Consider the following 23,125-nt stretch of genomic DNA (forward strand, 5'->3'; position numbering starts at 1 on the left):
ATCCTGTCCAGTTTTAGAATAACAGGAGAAAAATGCATGAGTCCTTTTGCTGTGCAGCTGTTTTCCACAGCCACTGCACCATACACAACCTCACAGTTCAAAAACATCAGTTTGAGACTTCATCCATATTTGAGAAAAGTTCACTTTGCACCCTCTGATTCACCTCAGCATGTTTACATGCACAATCTTAAAGTGTTGTCTTGTGTCTCCTCCAGGACATTCTGCTCCTGTGCTGGGCGTTTAAGCAGGAAGAGCGGCCCAGCTTCTCCAAGCTGGTAGATTTACTGGAAAAGTTGCCAAAACGGAACCGTCGCCTTTCCCACCCAGGGCACTTCTGGAAGTCAGCTGAGTATGTCAAATGAGTTAGGGACACAAAACAGCAAACAATCAGCAACTATCAAAAAAAAAAAACAACAACAAAAAAAAAAAAAAGCAACAACTACAACAACAGCCGCCATAACTCTACATAAAAAACCCACCTCCTTAAAGAATGCACTGAATCCAAAAGCCAGCCCAGTGATGAAAACTGCCCGTGCGGTGTGTAACTTCATGGAATGTTGGCATGTGTGTGTACAGATAAGTTGACTGTCCAGCTTCTCAAAGCAGTCGGGTTTTCTTTGAGTTGATTTCAACCATACAGGATATTTTTTCCTTTATCCTTTCTGTCTTTTACTATTGACTTGATCCCTTCATAATATTTGATTTATTTCCTGGATGTATCTAGCTTGTAACCATCAACGATCACATCATCATGGACTTAAAAAACAAAACAAAACCACATGTTTGAGTGCAAATGTAGACTCTTTTCCATGTCTTCTTCTTTTTTCTTTTGTTTGAATGAACGTAACTGTTGTACATCAAGCATTGTATATTTTCACAACATTGTCTTGCCATTTCTTATGTCTGTCAACTGTGTAGACCATTTTGTCAGTGTTACCTCATGGTCTGTCATGTGTGGATGTCTTGTACAGGTTACATGTTTGTCTGGAAAAGCTTTATTTAACTTAAAAAAAATGTCCTCTTATTTACACCGTACCATTTGAATGTGAAGAAGCCAGTGTCCCTGTATGTGTGGGGATGTGTTGGCACGGTTCTTTGATGGGAGACTGTTCTCTGACCAGCCTGCGCTTTTGATTATTGCCTGTGAACATAAGCGAGATGTTTGAACAATAACTTTGGGTGGGGGCTGGGGGTGAAAAAAGCAGCTGGTCAGACCAGGACTCCCTCACTTGACACTGTTCTGTGAAATCGCTGACACTTGAAATGTATCTCGCCAACTGTTGCAGAACTAATTAACCTTCAGAAAAAATGCTATCACTGAGCCCCCCATTCCCCATGTCCTCGAAATAAATGTATATTTTACTCTACATTGCTACTGATAGATACAGAATATAATAGATACAGATACAAATCTAAATCTCGCTACTGTATAGTTGGTGCAGTAATTCTTAGTTATTTTATTCAATCGATACGTGAACTTTGTAGACCCTCATCGGTGACAGTATTGAAAATGACACATAAGCTTTCTGAGTAGTGTATGATACTGTTTTATAACGTAGTTTGGATCAAGGACCGGTTGCTAATGGGTCTGAGGAGAACAGGAAAAAAGACGTTTTATGATCTGTAATGATGTGACTGTTAGATGCATGAAGGGAGAGCACATGGCGTTATTGAGACATAGCAGCAAACAGGAGGATCCTGCTCTCGACTGGGTTCGGAGCAAACAGGACCGCCTCTTTTTTGAGTCCTGTGTCCTCATTGGATAAAGCGGGCAGGGATACCGGAAAATGTTCTTTTCTCTTTTACTGCATGAGCAGCTGGGAGGTGAGACACGGGCATCTGACCAAACACAGATTACTGTTTGAATACAGAGCTATTTGACTTGTTTTAGAATAAAAATATATCACTTACAGAAGATTAGTAATAATTCAGAATTCAGCTGTACGGTGGCGTGTTCACACTGAATGCAAAGTGAATTTTAGAGGCAACTTGACTGCATTTAAAGCCAGTTGGAAACATTGAAAAGTGGATACAACCAGATGCTGTTGGAGCTAATTAAAGCTAAACTGCAACTTTTAATTAGTAGTTTTAATTTACTAATACCATCACTATTTTTAGCATTTAGCTAAAATGCTAAGCTCCAAGTGGAGTCAGAAATGCCAGTTGAACAGTAATCCCTATCTAAAGTTTGCTAACATTGACCAACATAAGCTATGGTCCAAGAGAAGTCTAAAGTGAACAATGGTGCATTTTAATTGTCTAATTTATCATTTTTAAATTGTTAGAGGATGGCTCTGTTATTCCTCCCCTAAAAAGAAGATAACCACGCTTTAAGGCAAGGATGTGTTCACTCAAATCAAAACACTTTCGGTTTATTTTACCAGACTTGAGTATAACACTGAAAAGGCAACCGTGGAAGACAAATGAATCTTAAACCTGCCTTCTTTGTTTTCTTCAAATCTTGAAAGAGGTGTGAATTATTGAGCTATTGGATTATAAAGTAACACGTTAGTAACTTAAAATCTGGCTGAACTTTCCCTTTAACATATCAGAAAAGACATATCAGGATGCTGAAGACCACCCCAGGCCAATTTTCTAATTCATAATGTATATCATAATATATTTTAAATGTATGTTTTAGAGATTATAGCAACTCTGAGTCATATCATCACGAATTGGAAGCTGTGGCGTCATCCGAGCTGTATACTGCTTTTGATTCTCTCTAGCCACGTCGAATAGATGGAGACAATCCAATCATGTTAAATAGCCATTTTCCACCTCATTATATACACATCTGTGTGTTGGAAAATGCATACAAACAATCTGCTGCTGTTTTTTGGAGTCTGTCTGTCTATTTTGGAATTGCTGGGATTCAAATATTGTAAGTGGATCATTTATATTTGTACTGTTTACAACTTTCAAGTGCATGAGATGGACTATCAAAGATTGATTCTTGTTATGAAAAAAAATATCCTTCTACACTCTATATAAAAAAGTATGTGAGCATTTTTCTGATGAACTGTTGTCCATTGAGCAGTTTGATCTCAATACCTAATGAAGTTTTACGTCTGGCTTTGCAAAACTTTTCGACAGCTTTGTTTGAGAAAATGATTGTTTGAGAATATTTATAGATTATATAAATGATTAGACTAGCATTTCAATCAAAAAAAAGAAAAAAAAAGCGTTGCGACCTGTGCACATGCTAGAGGTGACAACAACCTGACTGGACAACAATCAAAGATCTAACATTAGTGCCAAGTGTACATAACAGATTGTAGACTATTTTTATCGTCACTTGCCGTAATATCAATATTTCTTGTGAATTTTTTGACCTTTCTTTTGAATGTACAAATTGTGTTGTGTTCTTTTTTTTCCTTTTTGGTTGTTGTTTCTGTTTTCTGTTCATTCAAAATTATTTTTCCGCCATTTTCCTTCTAATTGCATAAGCATTGATGCTGTGTTGTTTCTTTTCCTTGATTCCGTCCTTGTATTGTAGATTGATAGCTCCAAAAAGCTTGTATTTAATGATGCCTTATGGTCCATGGCTTAGTGATGAGTAGATTTTGATCACAAGCTCTTTTATTTGCACTCATCCTTTACAAAGTGTATGACAATAAAAAGATGTTTTCATTTTGGACGTTTTCTGTTTCTTTTATGTCATCTTTTATCTTAGTCAGCCCTTATCCATATTTTACTTTGGTTTAAATTTTTAACACATCTTTAATTAGCAAATTTAGTGTGAATCGGTGCTTACTTCCTAATTAAATCCTAATAGAACTGAATACTCAGTTTCTTTCAGTGATGTGATCTCTGCTCTGATTATAAAATGTGCAACTTTTGATGCTGAATTTACTCTGAAATTTAAAGTATCCTCAATAGAAAATTAGCTGTGGATAGTAAAAGCCTATACCTTAATTTTTTACAGTGAATAGTTGGTCAAGTCACAGTAAACTCATGTCAGTTAAAATGTTTTCCAATGTTTTCCAATGGTTTTCATGGCGGGAGACCTGATATGAAGATGGCTGACATGTCTCCACTTCCTTGCACAAAACGTAGCCAAAATATTTTGGATACAGAAGTGGCCATCTTGTAAACGTCATACATTTAAGGCCAGATTCTGCACAGAAGTGATTGGGTGGTGTAGTGGCATCATCAAGTCCCATATACTCACCCACTCAGCTGTCAATCATTACATTTCACCCCTAAATTGCGTCAAATTAGTAATTAAAACCAAGCTTATCAGGAAAATGAACGCTTGAACATGGACGTGTGAGAACTGCCGTAAATGGCAAAGACCATATTAGAGAAAAATCCATTTGGGCGTGTACCTTGAGCTTTTAGTTTGGCCTGTGTCCCATCTGCTAACTTGGAGCAGGAGGAGCTTATGCATTATACTGCAACCAACCACAAGGGGGGCGATTAAGATGTTTTGGCCGTCTAACTTTTTGGGAGCTTTAACGTCGTCCATCTTTAAAAAAACATTCATTATTACACTCAGATTTTACAGATATAACATGTTAACTTGCAAACATAAGAAGTGCCGGTAGGCAGATTTTGTTGCCATTGCACAGAGCCAGGTTAGCTGTTTCCCCATGTGTCTACCTAGGGTTAGGGTTAACCAACTGGCTGCTAGTTGTATATTTAGGCTGACCAGATACACATAGGAATGATTTAATATTCTTATTCAACTCACAGCAAGAAAGTAATCAAACATATTTCCCTAAATGTTGAACCATTCTCTTAAACATTTCTCGAGGTGAAAGCCACGTCTCTTCTGTCAGCCCATACACTTATTCATGGTTTACTTACCATATTCCAAGCACTCTTAAACACTGAATAATACACTGCTTCCACTTGTTGCTCATGCAGTTAATATATGAAACAACAAGCAGCTGTTCTAAGACTAATTAACTTACTGTTAGCTGAAGAGCTGCCCTCTATATTAGCAACCTAAGTGTAAACTTTGCTGGTGCCCTTCTAGGAAACAGAAAATTGGTTAAAACTGGTTCCCCTCCTCAAATCACTTGTGAAAACAACTACAGTTGAGCAACTGACCCTCAGCAAGCAACACTCATCAAATGGTCATGTTAAGGTTGAGGCCAGAGATGTCTATAGGTTAAGTTAACTGGTTTATTTATTTCTGCTCTTCCTTTGAGAGTACCTGTTTCCATGACATCCATGAACTGAGCTTAGCAGGGTTCATCAATGACAAGACATTCGTCCTGCACACAGTAACAAACACAAGACATCCAGGCATTTGTCTTACTGAAACCAGTGGGGAAAAAAATACAAAAATAAACAAAAACAAAATACAAAAGTTTCTCTGAAACTGATTTAAGCCTTTAACTAATGGAGATGTTAATAAATCTTTGACGTAAAAACTTTTAAAAGGGTTTTTAGACTTTAAAATAAATTCAAAGTTATAAATAAGATTGGAATTAACATTGTTGAGGCTAAAACAGCACTGATCCCAAGATCTGGTGTGTTTCTGTCCTTGGTTAGTCTCATCTTCTCTGTGAACCAGTTGATGTACGAATGATGGTGTGTGCATGCTTGTGTGTGTGTTTGTATGCCATACAGTGTCAGTGAGTCACCAACTGAAGAGAGAGTGAGTTAGTGAGGGCATGAAGCGGGAAAATGGGACGATAGATAAATAGACGAACATATGAGAGCCCTGTCGTCTGCACAGCCAGTCCTCCTCCCTCTTCATCTCCACCTCCATCTCCAAATCCCAGCCTCGCCCGCTGAAGCGTGAAAGATCCACATCACCCAATCTTAGGGAGGCTGAAGCCCATCAGAGCATGAATGCTTGGTTTCTGTCGAGTTTCTTTAAAAGTGTTAAAACTTGAACAGGTTCAGTGCATTTCTTGTTACGTTACATACAGAGGCAAAGAGCAAAAAGTACAAACAACTGGGATTCAAGAGGAAATTAAACCAGATATTACATTTACAAGCATATTTTATTATGGATAACATAATTAATTTGAGTCATGGAATAATAATCAAGAGAATAAAATAAAATGAGATGTTACACAATTCTAGGAAATTAAAGCACAAGTGTTACTCCGGAGCAATTCCCAAGGGAATGAAAGATTTTGTGGCTCTGCGTTGACAAACCCTGATGGTCGGGTTCATGTACAAACTGTGCTGGGATCGTTTTAGCTCTCAGTAATTATAGTAACAACTGCGGTTATATAATAATTCATTAAAGTGAAATGACAGCAACTCGATTTAAAGTGAGAAAGAAAAAGAAGCACATAAGGAAAGAAGTGTAATTGATTTAGAAAGAGTGACAAAAATCCAACATTCACATAAAGAAGGCAAAAAAAGAGCCATTTAGCCATTTGGAAAATATTTCTTGACAGTTTGTCCTGATGATGCACATAAACTTTTAGTTTCAACCATTTTGATCTATTTGTGATATTTTGTTCATCGTCACCATCCTTCATTGAATCCATTCAAAAATGGTTGTACTGTCTGAGGTGAGGAAAGTATAAAAGCTGCTCATATAACAGAGTAACCGTGGGAGTTGATCCACATGGCACCACCAAACAGAAAAAAAAATCACTTATTTTTTTTCTTTCTTTTAAAAAAATTGATTCATGATATTTTTGTCAGGTATTTGCAGCAGAACTTCAGTCGAGGTAACCTGCAGTTGCCAAACCCAAATTGCAAACTATTCTGTCTGAACACTGCTTTTTGAAATTTCCATTACATAGGTAAATGAAAACAACAACCTTGGAGCATGGATCTACAGTACAGAAATTGGCAAGTTAAGTCCTAACTCTAACTTGGTCACTGGCAGAATGAAGTGTTGATGAAGGTCCTCAGTCATACAGGTCATGGTAACTCTAGGTGCTGTATCGTAGGCAACTGGACTTGTTTCAGTTTCTTGAAGAATTTCACCTCCCAGCTAAGAGGCTTCTTCAGTTCTAACAAACTGGAAGAGTTGCAGGCTTTTAAACTCTGTGTGAGAGTGTCCTTACAGAGTCATTAATGACACATGTGAGCTCTGAGTTTCAGAGTCTAATTAAGTGCCACCTGTGGGTTGTTGGTCCAACCGGTTTTCATGTGGTTTGGGCAAGGTGTGAATGGTTGTTTACTGTCTGGGGAGGTGTCTTGACATCTTGGCGAGAAATGACAGATGGTTTGAAATAGAGATGCACCGATCAGGATTTTTGAGGCCGATCACCGATCACCGATTACCGAAAGCAGTATCTGCCGATCCCGATATTGCCTATCACCGATCACAGTGTCAAATCCATAAATTCTTCTATATTGTTGTCTTGTGTAACTTTAATATATTTAATTAATGATTCTTCTTACACAACATTGACATTGTATTATTAAGTATAAAAATTAGGAGATGAGAAAGTATCATGAATTGACCACCGTTTAATTGCAGGCTGAGGCAATGTACAATATTTCACACTCTAGAGACTCTCTTAGAGACAACTTGGACTCAGCTTACATAGAGTAACTGTAGCTTACTAGTGGGAATGCATGCAGTCAGGGTGGGAATTTTGTCATTTTAGGGGCAAGTCCATTTGGCCTTCAGTTTTTTTTTTTCAGGGGCACCAAGGCCACATGACAGGGCACAAAGGCCACGGGGTAAAATGTGTTGATTTACCTTTCAGACTGATACCATAACATCCTAATTTATAATAAGACATGGATTGTGTATTAAAACATTTTTTTTATACCAAAATCAAGTTAAAGTTACATTAGAAAGTAGTTTTTGTTAAGTAGGGTTAGGGTGAGGTCATTTTTGTGACACCTCACTGAATATTAGTGTTATTGAATATTTCTCCCAATAGAAATTCCCCAAAATTATGGCAAAGCACATTTTTTCCAAACAAAAAATTGTAGAATAACCAGCAGGAGACCACTGATGTGTGGAGTGATTTTGGTGACACTACACTCTGAATAATAGTGAAGTTACTAAATTTTTTGTAGATTCTCTTTTCGGTGTTGCACTTTGTAGACGGTCCCTGCGCCCTCAGCTCACAGCTGGCTGATCATACAGACCAGAGTTAATGTCCAGCCGCTCGTTTTGATTAACATACGGTTGTAGCTCGTTGTCTACCTTACTACGGTAGAAAAGACCCATCGTTTGTGTTTTAACAAGGTTTCACTTATGAGTTATTGATCTGGGAAGTTCGATCTGTGAATATATTTCCAACTTTACCGGACTAAAACCTACAACATAAGTCAGTTACGTATCATGTCAAAACCGGCTGAGCTTGCTTTCGCACCTGTGCTGTAAGTTTCGTACTTCTGTTTTGAGACGCTGCTGCTGTTTGAGAGGCTTTCACGTGAGATCATCGTGATGATGAGACTCCACCTGCGCGAACCGCGGACTCACTGAAGTTACTGTGAGTGACTACTGTGCACTCAGGTGGCTGTAATTCAGGGCAAGCTTGCTACGCTGGCCAGGGGCACAGAGGCCACTGTGGCCGTATGATGAGTTTTTTTTTCACGGGGCATCAAGGCCAAAGTGCGGGGCAACGGCGGCCATGAAATTCCCTCCCTGCATACAGTTAATGCACTGTCTTTATACTTAAACGTCATCTGATCGGCCTGATGTGATCTATTTTGAGAACTCCGATCAAAACCGATAGGGGCATTATCGGCCGATTGCGATCGGTTGCCGATCGATCGGTGCATCTCTAGTTTGAAAGATGGTTTGAAGGAGGAGTAAAGGAATCCATCTGTCAAACTGGAATGATTGACTATGATCAGAGAAGGTGGCCTAAGACATTACTTATCACCCACCTCTGATACAGTTCTGAGTTCCCTACGGGGCAGCTTAACCACCGTTCACACTTTGGCTCACCTAGCCTTAGCAACCCACATGAAGGCCAGTCAGATCAATGACCCACAAGTGGTTCTAACAACTCTTAAACTCAGAGCACACATGTTTTCTTAACGACTTTGTAAAGACACTCAAACAAAGATTAAATGTCTGCAGCTCCCCTCCAGTTAGTTAGAACTGAAGAAGCCTCTTGGATGAGAGGTGAAACATCATCAAGAAACTAAGAAAACCTACGATATAGCACCTAGATTTAGCAGTACAAACCTTAAGCTAATAGTGATTCACTTTTATTTAAGAGGGATTTAGCCTCACCTCCCCATAACAAGTTCCAATTTCAAAACAATATATTGCAGAGGCACTGCAGCTGCAACTTGGGCTGAGTCCCGCCCAAGAAGATTGTGATAGTTTAAAAGAGTTATAATTACTTTAACCAGATCTCCCACCGCCAGTTTCAGAAAACTCTACTTTTTTGTTAATTGCAATGCTCACTGCGTCAAATTAGACATTTATATCAATTATAAAACTCTTGCTCTGACTTGACAGAGAAATATGAAAGAATACAATGTTTCATAACATATGTGATGTCACTGGGAGCGCTGTGTTAGGGATGAACTTCCTAGATAAAGAATGTAAACAATCAATGATGTCTGAGGTAGTGTGTATTATACTGAATGTCTTAAATTTGGAAAAGCCCCAAAAAACGGTTCTGCGTCGTGGCTTTGCCATGTTTACGTTTGTGACAGGAAGACAGCTCTGAGTCCCAATTAGTTAAAGGTTGGAACAACTCCTAAAATCTGCAGGATACTAAAATTACATAGTGTGCTAGTCTTTCTGTTGTTGTGTCATCCCCTATGAAACACAACATGGGACAGAACGAAGCTAATTTTTGTTCCAAATTAGGATGCATTTGTCAGGTCGGGCTGATATCAGCATAATACATCCAGAGGTATGACTCACATATTTTCTCTAACTATGCTGTGGTTGTTGCTCTATCCAGCTACAAGTACTGTAAGAACATGCAACAAGTTTGTCTGAAGCCTTTTAATGAGGTATTCTGGGAAATGTAGGGAATCACCGAGGTATGTGGAGTTAGGCAACGCAAGTAAAAGAAATCTATTCACACCACCATGTTGGTGAGTAACTCCTTGTTTGCATCGAACGTCACTAATTGAAGACACAACAATGTACGAAGAGTTTATCCTCTCCAAGGACCTTGACAAGATAAATGAGGCTAATTACTTTAAGTCAGTGTTCAACTTCACAAACATAATGCACGTCTTCAGAAACACACTGTATATGTCTTTGAAGATAGCCAATTTAAAGCAGCAGATTAGTTCTGCCATGTAGCCTCAAAGGACTGTGGGGTTCTCTTTATTCATTTAAAGACACCCACGTGGCTTATTATGCTGGTTATGTATTTCATTAGATCAGGGGTTTGGAAGGCAGACCGAGAAAAAAAAGAGACAGAAAGAAGCCTAAGCACTACAAAATGTGCCATATAAGGGGGATGTCCTTAAGGTTCAGCTTTACTGAGCTCTTTGCCGTGCCAGGCAACATGCTGGCAACACCTGTATGTATGCAGTCCCACGCAGCTGTTGGCCTGATTCAGTGAGCATATAATGTAACAGTAATGCCATAAATACTCTTGGTATCAAATCAGGTGGAAATGTCTTTGCTGACTGAATATAAATACTCTTGGTGTCAAATCAGGTGGAAATGTCTTTGCTGACTGAATAATTACAACCAGCGAGGCAGCCTGTCTGACACATTTGAGGAAGAAGTTTTTGGCGGTCAAACCGTGGTGATTTCATATCCAGCTCAAGAGCCCGAGAGTGGTTGACTGTCTGACAACCACTTGGCAAACCCACACTGGCTTGAACTGTACGTCCCAAAAATAAATCTTACATAATGCAAGAGGAGGGAGGATGTGACCCTGTCTTCCCCTCCAGCAGGCCCTATGCTGGCCCATCTGGCTGATAATGTGCAGCGACAGTGCCACTCAGACTTGCTAAGATCCATTGTATTTTTTTTTTCCTGGATGCTAGTTGTGTATCCTGGTGTGCAAATCATGTGATAATGTGGTGATTTTAAAAGCTTGTCTGGATCTTGAATTTTTACAACTGGATACCATCGCGTGCCCTTTTCTATTTTGGAATCATGAAAAAATGATTTGGCCAATTTTGATTTTTGGTGAAGTGCAAATCTCATCAGGCAAATACAATTTATTTAAAGGTAATCTGACCTTAACGCCAATCTCTCTGTAACATTAAATTTTCATTAAAAACACAGAGAAAAAAATCCAAACTTTCTTGATTCCTATTTATCATGAGTTTATATGAACAACAATTTAATTTCCCAATGCATCGAATGATCAGTTGCCCTGTACTGTAAATTACGATGCTGGATTTAAACTTCTGGAAACGCCCCTTTAGCGTGATGTTTTGATGTGCTGTCAAAGTCAGGTGGTATATAAAGAGCAGGAAAATTCCACATCGGTATTGGGCTGGGGGTGGTTGCAAGGGTCATATACAAGACTTTAATCCAGAAAAACTGGGGTTCATGTCACATATGAAACCAAAAGCTAATAGCAACTTCTTTTTATGTTACACTTCTTTTACATACCTTCCATAATTCATGTATTCATTTCAGCTCAAACTGAGATGTTCTCCTAAACCTAAACCAGTAGCTATAGTGCCCAACTAAACCAAACTAAACCAGAAAGTTTCACAACTTTAAACATGTTTAGTACCGGTATTTCCCATTATGAAGGTCACCTGATTTCCACCTTTCCTGCGCATCCAAAACATATTCAGTGTCACGTGTTTCTCCATCTAGTCCTCTAACATGTGCAAAACTGAACCTACAGAGGTAAGTAGTGTCATAGTATCGTAGTTTGAAAGCATGTTGCAGGTAAATATACAGCCAGCAAATGCTTAGCTTAGCTATAGAAACAGGGCACAAAAAGCATGTCTGATTCTGCTCAAAGTCAACAAACCAGCACCTCTTAAAGTTACAAATTAACACATTTTAAAACGTACAAAAACCACAGTATAAAAGAGTTCCTGGTGTCTCTTCATCACTATAAATGTGCCAGACACCCAGTGGAGACTCCAGAAAGTAACTGAGCCTGATTGATGGACTGACAATGGCCCAACTCTTATGAGATTTTGATTCAGATGTCGGTTAATTGTGATTGGTACACTGTGACATCATGTTTTCCCATCTGAGGAACACATACAGAAATCCCTTGTGTGAAATAGGCAAAACCTTTGCTAACTATGGATGCAAAACTATGCTTTTTTTTTTGGTTGTAATTCATCATGACTGAATGACTTTCTGTGACAGCATCTTCCACGCACAGTGCAGAACATGTCAATGCATTTGGTTTTCCCTACACTGATGTCCTTGTCATCCTTGGATTGGCTAAATTGAAAGAACACCTGACATACAATTCCGGGGTGTGATTTGAATTTGATTTCCTGTCCTCTGCATTGTTGGCTGTCTGTCTGAACGTACTGTATAGCCTGTTAACAGTGTGGTGTCCTGCAGGGCTGTGTGTTAAGACGGCTTGCGATTTAATGTTGTTTCTGTTTTCCCTCCCTCCCCCCTCCTGCTCCAGGCTGTAACGGAGGCATCGATGGGACTGTGTCTTTGCGTGAAGCTCGTCCCCAGCTCTGCTCACATCTGCTCCACCGCCCGCCTGCCCCACCGCCCACCCTCTCTCGCTCTACCCTGCTTCCACAACCCCCACCTTTCCCACTCCTCCTCCTTTTTCTTCTTCTGATCAAAATCTGATACATACATGTTCCCCCTAAATGCCCTAAATGGACCCTTTAGCGGTCAGTATTGGCCCCACTTTGCCAGAGTGGGTAACAAACACTCCGCAGACTTTCAAACAAAGAGGCCTTTCTCCGCTCTATGCCTGAAGCCCTTCCCCAAAACGACGCCCTTGTGTTTCTGTTGATGGATTTCAACATGCATAAAACATCCTTCATGCCATGCTGCAACTCATCGTAAAGGCTGCAAATGGGTTTTTTAATATCACGATTGTGCGACATATCATTCTTAGCGTGTTCTGTAGGGAGCTCATGACAGCTACAAACTGTTAATTACAACATCTGGAGTGTGAAATTATGCAAAGGAGTCATTTTAACACATTTTGAAGTTACCATGGTCAGCAATTTTGGTCACTATCCTATGAAGACCTTTTATCTCCACAATGTCATTGACGTAATGATTCAAGCAACTTACCAAGGTTTTCCGGTTTCTAGACATGGATGACAATTTGATAGACTTCAGTGTATATTTGTCTTTTGAAGATCAACATTTACTCTTTCAGTTCAAACCCAAAAACTTAAAAGTCACCCAATATGAAGATTCATAGTTTGCATTGGACAGCAAAGCTTGGCCACTGTGCTTCAAGATGTGTGTTTCTGTGATACAAACTTTACCAGTGCATGCACTGCATTTACTTTATTTTCGACAGTACCACATTTTGCAAAGAAAGAAACAAAGAGTTTTTCTTTTTTATTTTGACTGTGCCTGTGACCCAAAACAGTCGCACACCACCACATACAACCCTATCTCCTAGAAATAATTACAATATACTGGTAATTTGCAAAAGCGAAACAAAGTGCTATCTAAAATAGGTTGAGAGAAATACTGAGCACAGCGTAGAAACTAATGAACGTATCTGCTAAAGGATGAAATGTACTTATGAACAAATCTGCAAAATGTACATTTATACCATACTCCACATTTACTCACAACAGCCTCTCTTGCGATTCAGTATCTGCTCGTATGGGCATTATTACAATTTTTATGTTCAAGCACTCGCAGCACTTTATCAAGGTTAGGGAAAGACTGTTGTGAAAATAATCTCAAACACAAGACTGAAAACATGATCTACCCCCGCAACCTTAACCAAAGGGCATCGAGGTGCGCTTTGTATGCCCACAGTTAACCTGACTCCTGTGCAGAACATAAATGTAGCCTGTGAACACAACCCAGGAATGGCAGAGATTATGTTTCATACCACAGTGGAATTGGGGAAACAATTCGTACTGGTACATGAAGATAATTTCTAGGAGGCAGGGTTGAATCGACACAGTACTTTGAACGTTGTGCAGCTGTGTGGATGCTACATGTGATACACAGCTGCAGACATCAACAGAGATCTACAGGTGGCCACAAAAGCAGCTGCGTATGTGCAGTCGAGAGGTCAAGTGCCTTGTTCATGGGCAACTCAGCAGCAGTTTTTATTTATTTTAAGGAAAAATGCGATTCTTGTTTCTGTCGTCCACATATACCCCCTTAGCCTGTTTTTGATTACACAATTTATTTGAATTTTCTGCTTCCACAATGCTGGCAATTGGTACAAATCTCCTCCTTTCAAGTTATCTGTGCACAATGTCCTTTTTTTTATTCACTGTTATTTTCTTCTTTCAAAGAGAATCAAAGCTGTTTATCTTGGATCTACTTTAAACTCTGAACTAAGCATCTCAACTTTGCTGCTAAGCTCGAGCAAGCTATTGCAAACCTCCCGATGAGGATATCTCCGTGTAATCGATTCTATTACATTTTCGCCTGACTTAGAAAATCGGCACACCTTTTTGTCTGAAATGACGCATTAATCTTTTCCCAGCGAGTGAAGAAGAATTAAATTAATTCTCCAAACTTGAATCCACCGGACGAATGTTAAAACACCTTTGTGATGATTGTAGGTGTTCTTTTTTCATTGTGGATCCCAGTGCGAATCCTGTTCGATAAATCTGCACAAGCACTAAAATACAGATAATTGGACATATACATATTTGTATGTATTTATGAGAGAGCTAAACTGTTCCCCCACATATGCAGGTGTCTAATGACCTGAAGGCTATGCAATTAAAACTTAAGACAAATATACAGTTCAATATTTTAAAAGGGTCAATATTTTGCTAAAGTGCAGATTTGATAGACTTAACTACTCGTTGTTGACAGTTTTGAGTGTGCATTTGACATTTTTCTAGTGGTAATAAAAAAAAAAGTTTTGTCTTTCAACACACCTGAAACTTTTACATACAGTCTTTTGTTTTGTTAAGGGAATGCATCTTCCAATAAGGTCTGATTCTTATATACTGATCAAGATGAGGCACTTCATATCGAAACTCCCTGTACAGTGTTGAGGCCTCGCTCCTGTAAATCTGACGACGTACTACAGCGGCAGCCTGAAAATAACGCGTTTGTAATTCCGGGTCGGTCTGCACAGCTCACTTAACAGTCACAGTTGCTACATATGCTGTACGCTGCACCTGCACCGTGCAAAAAGTGCTTGTGCTTGGATAGAGTGAGTTGGAAAAGCTGTTACACTTACATGCACATGATTATGCAACTATCTCCAAAATTTCCCCCCAAAAGTTTTCCATTCAAAGTGAACATTACTCAGGCGCCATCTTGGGTTGCAAGTCAGGTTTTTCGGTATGTTTAACGCTCCAGGCAGACCACAGAATGCAAACACCAGAGATGTTTGTGGTCTGCCTGCAGCCTCAAAGGTGCACTGTGTAGTTTTGGAAAAGAAATTCAGAAACTCAGAAAAGTAATATTTACAACATTGATCAGGTTATTATACAAACTGACAATGAATCCATAACTGAACATGCCTTCCTCAAAGGAAAGTAAGATCCCCAGCATACAGTTTGAGGCTAGGAAGGTGGCAGGGTCTGGCAAATGTAAGCAAATTAAACAGTATGAAATTGTGTTGTCCATTAAAGGGATAGTCTGGGTCCTTTGATGTGGGGGTTGTATTTGGTTCTTATCCCTAGTCAGTATGTCACCTGCAGTAGATGACTGTCAGCTTCCCCCCTCTGAGGGGGAGTATTTAACCTAAAGGAAGGCCCACCTAACAAATACGTATCTGTTTTAGTGTACAATATATTTTGAGCATTTGGTGTTTTACATTGCCTCAGACAGCAGCAGGAAGTATGACCCAACAGCTGATGGGCTGTCTGAAGGGAAGGTAAAGTGCCAAAAATGTTCAAAATATAGCGTATACTTCAATGGATATGTAAATATATTTCTTTTTGATGTGCCTTCTGGCTAAAATACATCTTGCTTTCGGCCCGTTTAGCAGTACAATGCCCTGCATACCTGTCGGTGCTACGTGCTGCTTCCCCACACGGAGAGAACTGACGGTCATGAGTACCTCATTCAACCCCACATCGGAAGACCCGAACTATCACTTAAGTCAGTTTGTGTGCTCAGATTATTTGATCATGAATACAAAGATGGTGTGTTTATTTAGTTTGTTTTAGCATGAAAATCAGTGAAGATCTTTCTGATTTAAAATTTCTTTACAAAAACTTTACAATGTACCTTTAAAGACTCCTGCTGTGTATTGCCTTGGTTTTAAACCTGCAATTTAAGTAAAACTACAATTATGTTTCTCGTGGTTGCTGGTGATAGTCTTTATTTTTCAATGAAAAGGCTGAAAACTATAATGAGTCAATCTGTCCCCTCAGTATTTTTTTCACCTCCCTGCCTGTGGCACTCGGCCATATGTTTAAAGGTTTCCTGTGGAGTCTTTGACAACTACTAGCACAAAAATGGTAACTCCACTAATTTTACATATTGAAGTGTGTTTATGAATCTTGGGGAGTCTTTCGTTGGAGGGAGCTGCACTTAATATGATAAATTGCCTCCAGTGACATCACTCAGTGGCTGAGTTGCATTGTGGGCAATGTAGGCACCAGGTTTTACAAAGCAGCCTACTGCTTACAACACTGTTTGGGCTCATTATCGGCAGTTCGATGAAGCAAAACCAGAGATATTATTCCATGCATTCTTCTTCCTTTTAAAAACCAGGTGCCTATGATACCCACAATGCAACTTAGCCACAGAGTGACATCACTGGAGGCAATTCATCAGATTACATGTAGCTTCCTCTGTGGCCACAAAAAGGATTTATCCTGCTTTATATTGCATATGCTGTAGTACTCCCCTAACACCTTTAAACCCACTTTAACGTGTCAAATTGACGGAGTTACCATTTAAGCTTTTTTCTCTTTGAGTAGGACCTTGTTTTGTTTCTATCACGCACATGCACAAGCACACGGACAACACAATAAATATTCCAGCCACCAGTTTCACAGTTTTCAACTGTTCGAAAGTTTGCGGTGATAACATGCACACCAGAAATCATACAATAACATTTCTTTTTTAAATGCGCTCAACATGCTTGTTAGATGTTGTTAGATAGACAGATACACTCAAGGTGGATCCATGATTTTGTCTGGTTTAAGAAAACTTCACAGGGCACCTTTAAAAACAGGTTATGAAAGTACACTTTCATTTTTTGTTAAAAAAAAAAGAAAAAAAAGAAAAAGGTTTCCTTAAACAGCTGGACACTGAAGATTTTAGCAAAAGTAGTAGTGCATTTGCAGGACTATTTTCAGTTGAGGATTTGGTGCTTGGTATTAACAGCAGGAACGGGACACGTGGGATTGACTCAAAATAAACTACTCTGCTCATGTACATGTAATGAAGGAACTCAGTTGCTCACTGATTTGTTTTTAATACATTTAAGACAACAATAGATGTCTGTGGCACAGAGGAATCAGATATATTAATACTAAAAAACTAAAGTCATTGATGGTTTTGGGTCCTTTCACTTGATTTGGATTTCATGGTGTTGGGTTACAATATGTGGTATGTCCATGAACCTTGCCGTGCTAACATAAGTGTCTGATTCATATTTTTGACGTGCACATAAAAGTGTCCGCTATGCTTGTGGTAGAAAGGAAAAAAGGAAAACTAACTTTGTCCAAGCTGCTTGATAATTTTGATCATGAGACAAATATGAATTGAAATTGGCTCCAGCTCCAGTTAAAACTTTGAAAGTCCATTCCCAGCTCCATTCCTGCTGGTTTTGAAACAGTTGTCGTTGGACAATGAAGCTCTGCATCCTGTTTGAGTGTACACGGTGTTGGCAGAGGACGAACCCCGTCAGACCTGTTTCTCTGCAACTCCTCTTAACCTTCCTACATGCACTTGGCTAATAGGGCCCTGTTGAGATCAAACACAGTGCAGGACATCAAAAAAGGGAATGCGAAACCCCCCCCCCCCCCCCCCCCCCCCCCCACATAATTCACAGAAGAAGAAAGGCAACTCCTGACTGCAAAATGAGCTGTCCTCAGGTCCCTCGCTCACATCATGTGAGTGTCATGCCACACGGCTGTTCGTGGGAAACCAGCTTTCCATGACAAATGCAGATGAGTCCATGCAGACGAATAGATGCAAAGATGTTTATTTTCCTACTTAGAATTGCTTACAGTTCACTGACGTCTAGCATGACAGGCTGCAGGAACTCTACAGATACATAATGCTTATGTGAATTATCCCAAAGTCTGTGATTTTATTTTTAAAGAATCACCACTTTTTCCTGTGTAACTTACTTCAACAAGTTCATTATAAAAAACAACAAAATGTGTTAAAGTTAAAGATACCGCATTTTTCTAGCTTTAAAGCAATGGTCTGACATTTTGGGAAATACTGTTAACAGCTTTTCTGCTATGGGTAAGATGAGGAGATCTATACCACTCACACCTGTACGGTAAATGCATAAAAGCAGGAAACATGAGAAACAGCTGGCCTGGCCCTGTTCACAGACCGTAAAGAAAAAAAAAAGATCGTAGATGCATATTCACGAGGATACAAGTGCGGTCATCTTGTATTGGTGGTATTTGCTGTCAGAGTCTGTCAATCATGATGTTACAGAGATACAGACACCTGAACATACATGAGTGTGATAACAACTTAGAAAGAAGTGTGCAAAGGCCTAAATCATAAAGAGATCTTCAGTAATCTCCAGCCGCGTTATTGGCGACCAAAACAGATATTTTAAACCAAAACACAATCTTTTCCTACATTACCATGTGTTTGTTTGTGCCCAAACCTAAAGACCAGACATGGTTTGCAGGAATGCACATTGCCAACAGATATTCTGGCAACTAATTTTGAAAGAAATACCTTTACCTTTGTGGGTTTTGACAGTGGCCTGCTAATTAGCTGTTTGCTAGCTAACTGCTATCTTCATACTTACTGCACAGACACATGAGTGGTATCAATCTTCTGATCTCACTCTCAACAAGAAAGAGAATAAGCACATATTCCAAAATGTGGATACTATTCCTTTAAAGCCAGAGATTCAGCAAGAAGGACAGCGACGTCTGTTGTGCCTTTTGGCACCAAGAAATAGTAAATTGTTCTCAGTTTGACTGTTATAAGCTAAAAGGGAACTCACTGAAAGGGCTGCTCACAAGAAGTCTGTGTCCTTTTTTTTTGTGCTTTTGTTTGGAAAGTTTAAAAGGTTGACTGTAATGCCGTCATTTAATCACAGTTATGAAAACTTGAGAATGTACAGGATGATGTCAATCACAAGCAGCTTTTCCGAAAGGGGAAAAGTTGATACAACGTGAACAGATTAGCCTAAATATACATTACATCCTCCTTATTGAGGACAACCGCTCACAACTGGTCTATATTTGGCTCACGGTTATATTGCTGATTCAAATGTGCTCTGAATCTGCTGTCATCCTTTGAATAGATAGAGTGCTGTAAAAGAGAAGTATTTTTGTCAGGGCTCATCCCTCTGTAAACTGTGTCAGTTTTCCCCCCTTTGTTGTCATTTCGTAACCACAGTGCTTTGCTGCAACATGGTCACAATGATGCTTCTTCCCCTCCAGGCTCTTGACTTTGATTTCGACAAATCCTCAACCCCCTCCCCCCTCGTCATCGAAATCATGACCATCAGCATCGTCATCCTCATGATAGCATCAACAACAACAACACACATAATGCTGTCCTTACTCGAAAGAGCATATATATCATTCAAGCTTGTAATGGCTCATCATTTGTATAATTTGTACAGTAAAGTTTATAAAAGTTTTCTACCCTTCCAGAAATTATTTAGTTTCTGCTGGTTAACTGAATGTCATTGAATTACAATTTGCAGGCCTTGTTATAAAATTTGTGTTTTTTGTGCAACATTTGGGTTTGTTCTACTGTCCAAAGGAGATGAAAAATTGTCAATAAAAAACTTTAAGTGATAATCTCATGTTGTCGGAGGCTGTTATTTTGTTTGTACACTCGAAACAGTCGCACCGAGCAGTGAAACGAAGAGGTAACAGAAGACACGTCGTCTCCAGAATGCATCAGACTGAAGCCAACTCCTTCGTGTGCTACGACTCTGTTCCGTGAGACAAGATTGATGGGTTTTTTTTTTCAAATGCAAACAGTCTGACTCATATTTTGCCCGGAGACATCATTAATGTTGCTATTAATGCAGTTCATATTGCCCTGACATTAAATTTAGAAAGCTAATTTATTATTCTCTTGATATTGACCAAGGAAGGCCAACCAAACTCATTTGATGCTTTTCTATTATAGCTCATGGCAGTAATCTGAAGGATAGCAGACACACACAGACACACACAGACACACACAGGCGCACTGCATCACAAATCTTAAAACAGGGCATCCTGCAGCTGAACCATTTGTAGATGTGCTTGGTAATTATGCTCATCACTTGTTAAACTTTTAAGATTTTAAATGTTTATTTCCAAAATGCTAATCCAATAATCCAGTGCAGGGTCAGTTTACAGTGGGAGAGAGGCACAATGCATCCTGCACAGATTGCCGGGCTATCACACAGGCTTGCAAACAGTATGTAGACAAGACAACAATGTGTCTTCTTCAAGTGTTTTCTTAACCTACTGCAACCAATCTGTCAAGCAAACAAAAGCAGGCAGCGGTAGCGGTAGTAAACCCACAATCTCACTCCTCGTGCCCAAAACCAATGAACCCAGCCACTGAAGGGGAGTGTTGGGGAGACTTAAACTACATGTAGTTGAACTACATAGCTGTACTACAATTTACTGTAACTGGCTGGTAGTTGAACTACATTCATATTTTGTGCTGCGTCAATTTCAACTACTTTTTGGGTCATTTTTTGTAGTTTAATTTTGGCCAATAACATGAAAGATTTTTTTAGAAAGAGACCTATTTAATATAAATTTCATTTAATTTTTCTTTGAAAAAAGGCATGAAACATGTCATGATATGCTAAGCCAACGCTGCATCTGAATGGCTTGCCTTGGCAGCACTCAAATGCTTCACAGCAACATCAACAGCAACATGGTGAAGCAACATGGCTGACTCTGTAGAAGACAACCCACTCCCTCTGAGGACATAATAGGCTCATTATAAGGTAACAAAAACAAACTCACAAATCCTACACGCTGGACCTTTAAAAAACATCTTGGGGCGCCTTTTAGCTCAGTTGGTAGAGCGCGCGTCCCATGTGCTGAGGCTCTGCAGCAGACCCAGGTTCGACTCCCTGCCTGGGTCCCTTTGCTGCATGTCACGCCCCCTCTCTCTCTCCCTGTTTCCTGTCATATATTCAGCTGTACTGTCAATAAAGCCATAAAAAGGCCAAAAAAAAACTTTAAAAAAAACCCATCTTGTGTGGGTTTGAAACAAACTGGAAACAAGTTATATTTAACAGGTTTAGCTAAGTATTGTGAGCATGCTAATGTTGATATTATATATAATATAATAGTGAAAACAAACATTTTAAACTTCATTTTGGGTGAAAAGGGACAATTCACCGCCTTTTTTGCCCCTCAGATTTGACTGGTGATTCTATACATGCAGTTTTTTACATCCATGTGACCACTGAAAGTGAGTTTGTGGCTCTCCCTATTCATTTTAATTGGAACCTGGTCTTCTTATGAGATAGATTCCTACTCACTTACATAGACCACAGAATCCAGAACAAACATAGTGAAGTGCTGAAAGGAAAATAATAACCACCTTTGCAGGGGAACAGATATCAGCCTCCTCTTTTTAACTCTGATTCCCTGAGGTCTGGTGCAAAAGACTGCAGAAATCAGCTGGACCACGGTTTGTGTGTTGTGATATGGCGCATTTAACCTTGGTCATAAACTGGAGCCCCGGTAAATCACGTATGCAATCATACCTGACTCAAACTATGTCAGCTGGAGATGTGTATGGCTCATGGACTATGGAGTAAGATCGCTATCAAAAAGACGTGTGCATGATTCTAACATTCGTATTCGTAATGTTAAACTTTTGTGTGCAAATGAAAATGTTGTACACAAAATTCTACTGTCTTTGAAGAGGTATCTTTTCCTCTTTGCTAACCCTCCTCTCGGTCATGTGCATTTGTTTACAAGGAAGCCAGCGGGAAATCAATCAGTGGATCGATGGATTATCATACAAACATTATGACGTGTATATTGTGTAGTCGTATCTGTCATAAACAATAGATTACGGGTTACAGGGTGTAGGAAAGTATGCTATGCGGTCCTGACATGGGCAGCACCATAAATATATGATGTAGGAGACACTGCTCACACACTACTTTGATATATATATGATTATTAATCACTAGCAATTAATATTACACTCGTTAAAGGGGCACCACCTCCGTGTTTAGTTATTGGAATAATCCGGAGGACATTATTCCAAACACTTAACTGTACAAGTTGGCTTGGACAGTTAGAGTCCATTCAAAATCAGTTTATTCAATACCAATCAATATTCAGTCTCAATATTCTGAAGTAGTGAATTCTTTGCACGTATCCATCGGTTCTCCACATTAAAATTAAGTTCCAGACAAAGACAAACGATTATATGTTTATTGACTAAATAATTTGGGTAAAATAAAAGACATGACAATTTTAGACGAACAACAGATAACAGAAAATGTAAAGACTGCAATTAGGAAAGTAATAAAGTCGTGTGACCGTCGGTAGATGGTAAAGTTAAAGGGTCGGGTTATATATATTAAATATTACGGGAGTAATTCTTAATACTATGAGACCCTAATCTTAATTCTCTTAAGTTCATAAGATAGAAGTTAGAACTTAGACAGAAGTCAGAACCTGAGACAGAAGTCAGAGCTTTAGACAGAAGTCAGAACTTTAGACACCACTCATTCTCACGTGTGTGGATCCAGCTGTATGAAGACATTCAGCCTGTTTTGTCTGGGCGTCAGGAGGCACTGAAGCTTGGTGTTCTTGAGAGTTCTGGGTTGGACTATGGCACGGCGCGTCGGTCCAGTAGCCAGAGGGAAGGCCGGTACTCTATTGAGGAACTCTTGGTCCGAAGGCCCAGCGGGTTTTCCGCCTTGGGAGCGCTGGGGGCAGAGTCGGTCTTGGCTGGGAGCACACTAAGTCTCTTTTTGTTGGAGACTCTTTGCAAGGCTTGCAACGTTCTTCATCGGATGATCACAGTCTTGAAAAAGACTTT

General features: G+C 39.5%; 1 protein-coding gene across 3 annotated transcripts in view; it reads left to right on the forward strand.

The window, feature by feature from the left end:
* Nucleotides 1–16,244, forward strand: part of ksr2 (kinase suppressor of ras 2) — a 111,911-nt gene extending 95,667 nt beyond the window's left edge. For 2 of the 3 annotated variants that reach the window (XM_030417438.1, XM_030417440.1), the window contains one exon: nucleotides 216–3,637. In XM_030417438.1, the coding sequence (XP_030273298.1) occupies nucleotides 216–362 (147 nt within the window). In that variant the 3' untranslated portion in view covers nucleotides 363–3,637. Of the gene's footprint in view, nucleotides 1–215; nucleotides 3,638–12,434 lie in introns of those variants that run through there. The other variant, XM_030417439.1, reaches the window with a different exon arrangement.
* Nucleotides 16,245–23,125: the final 6,881 nt, after the last annotated feature.

The sequence above is a fragment of the Sparus aurata genome, chromosome 5, assembly GCF_900880675.1.
Source record: "Sparus aurata chromosome 5, fSpaAur1.1, whole genome shotgun sequence".
NCBI lineage: Eukaryota > Metazoa > Chordata > Actinopteri > Spariformes > Sparidae > Sparus > Sparus aurata.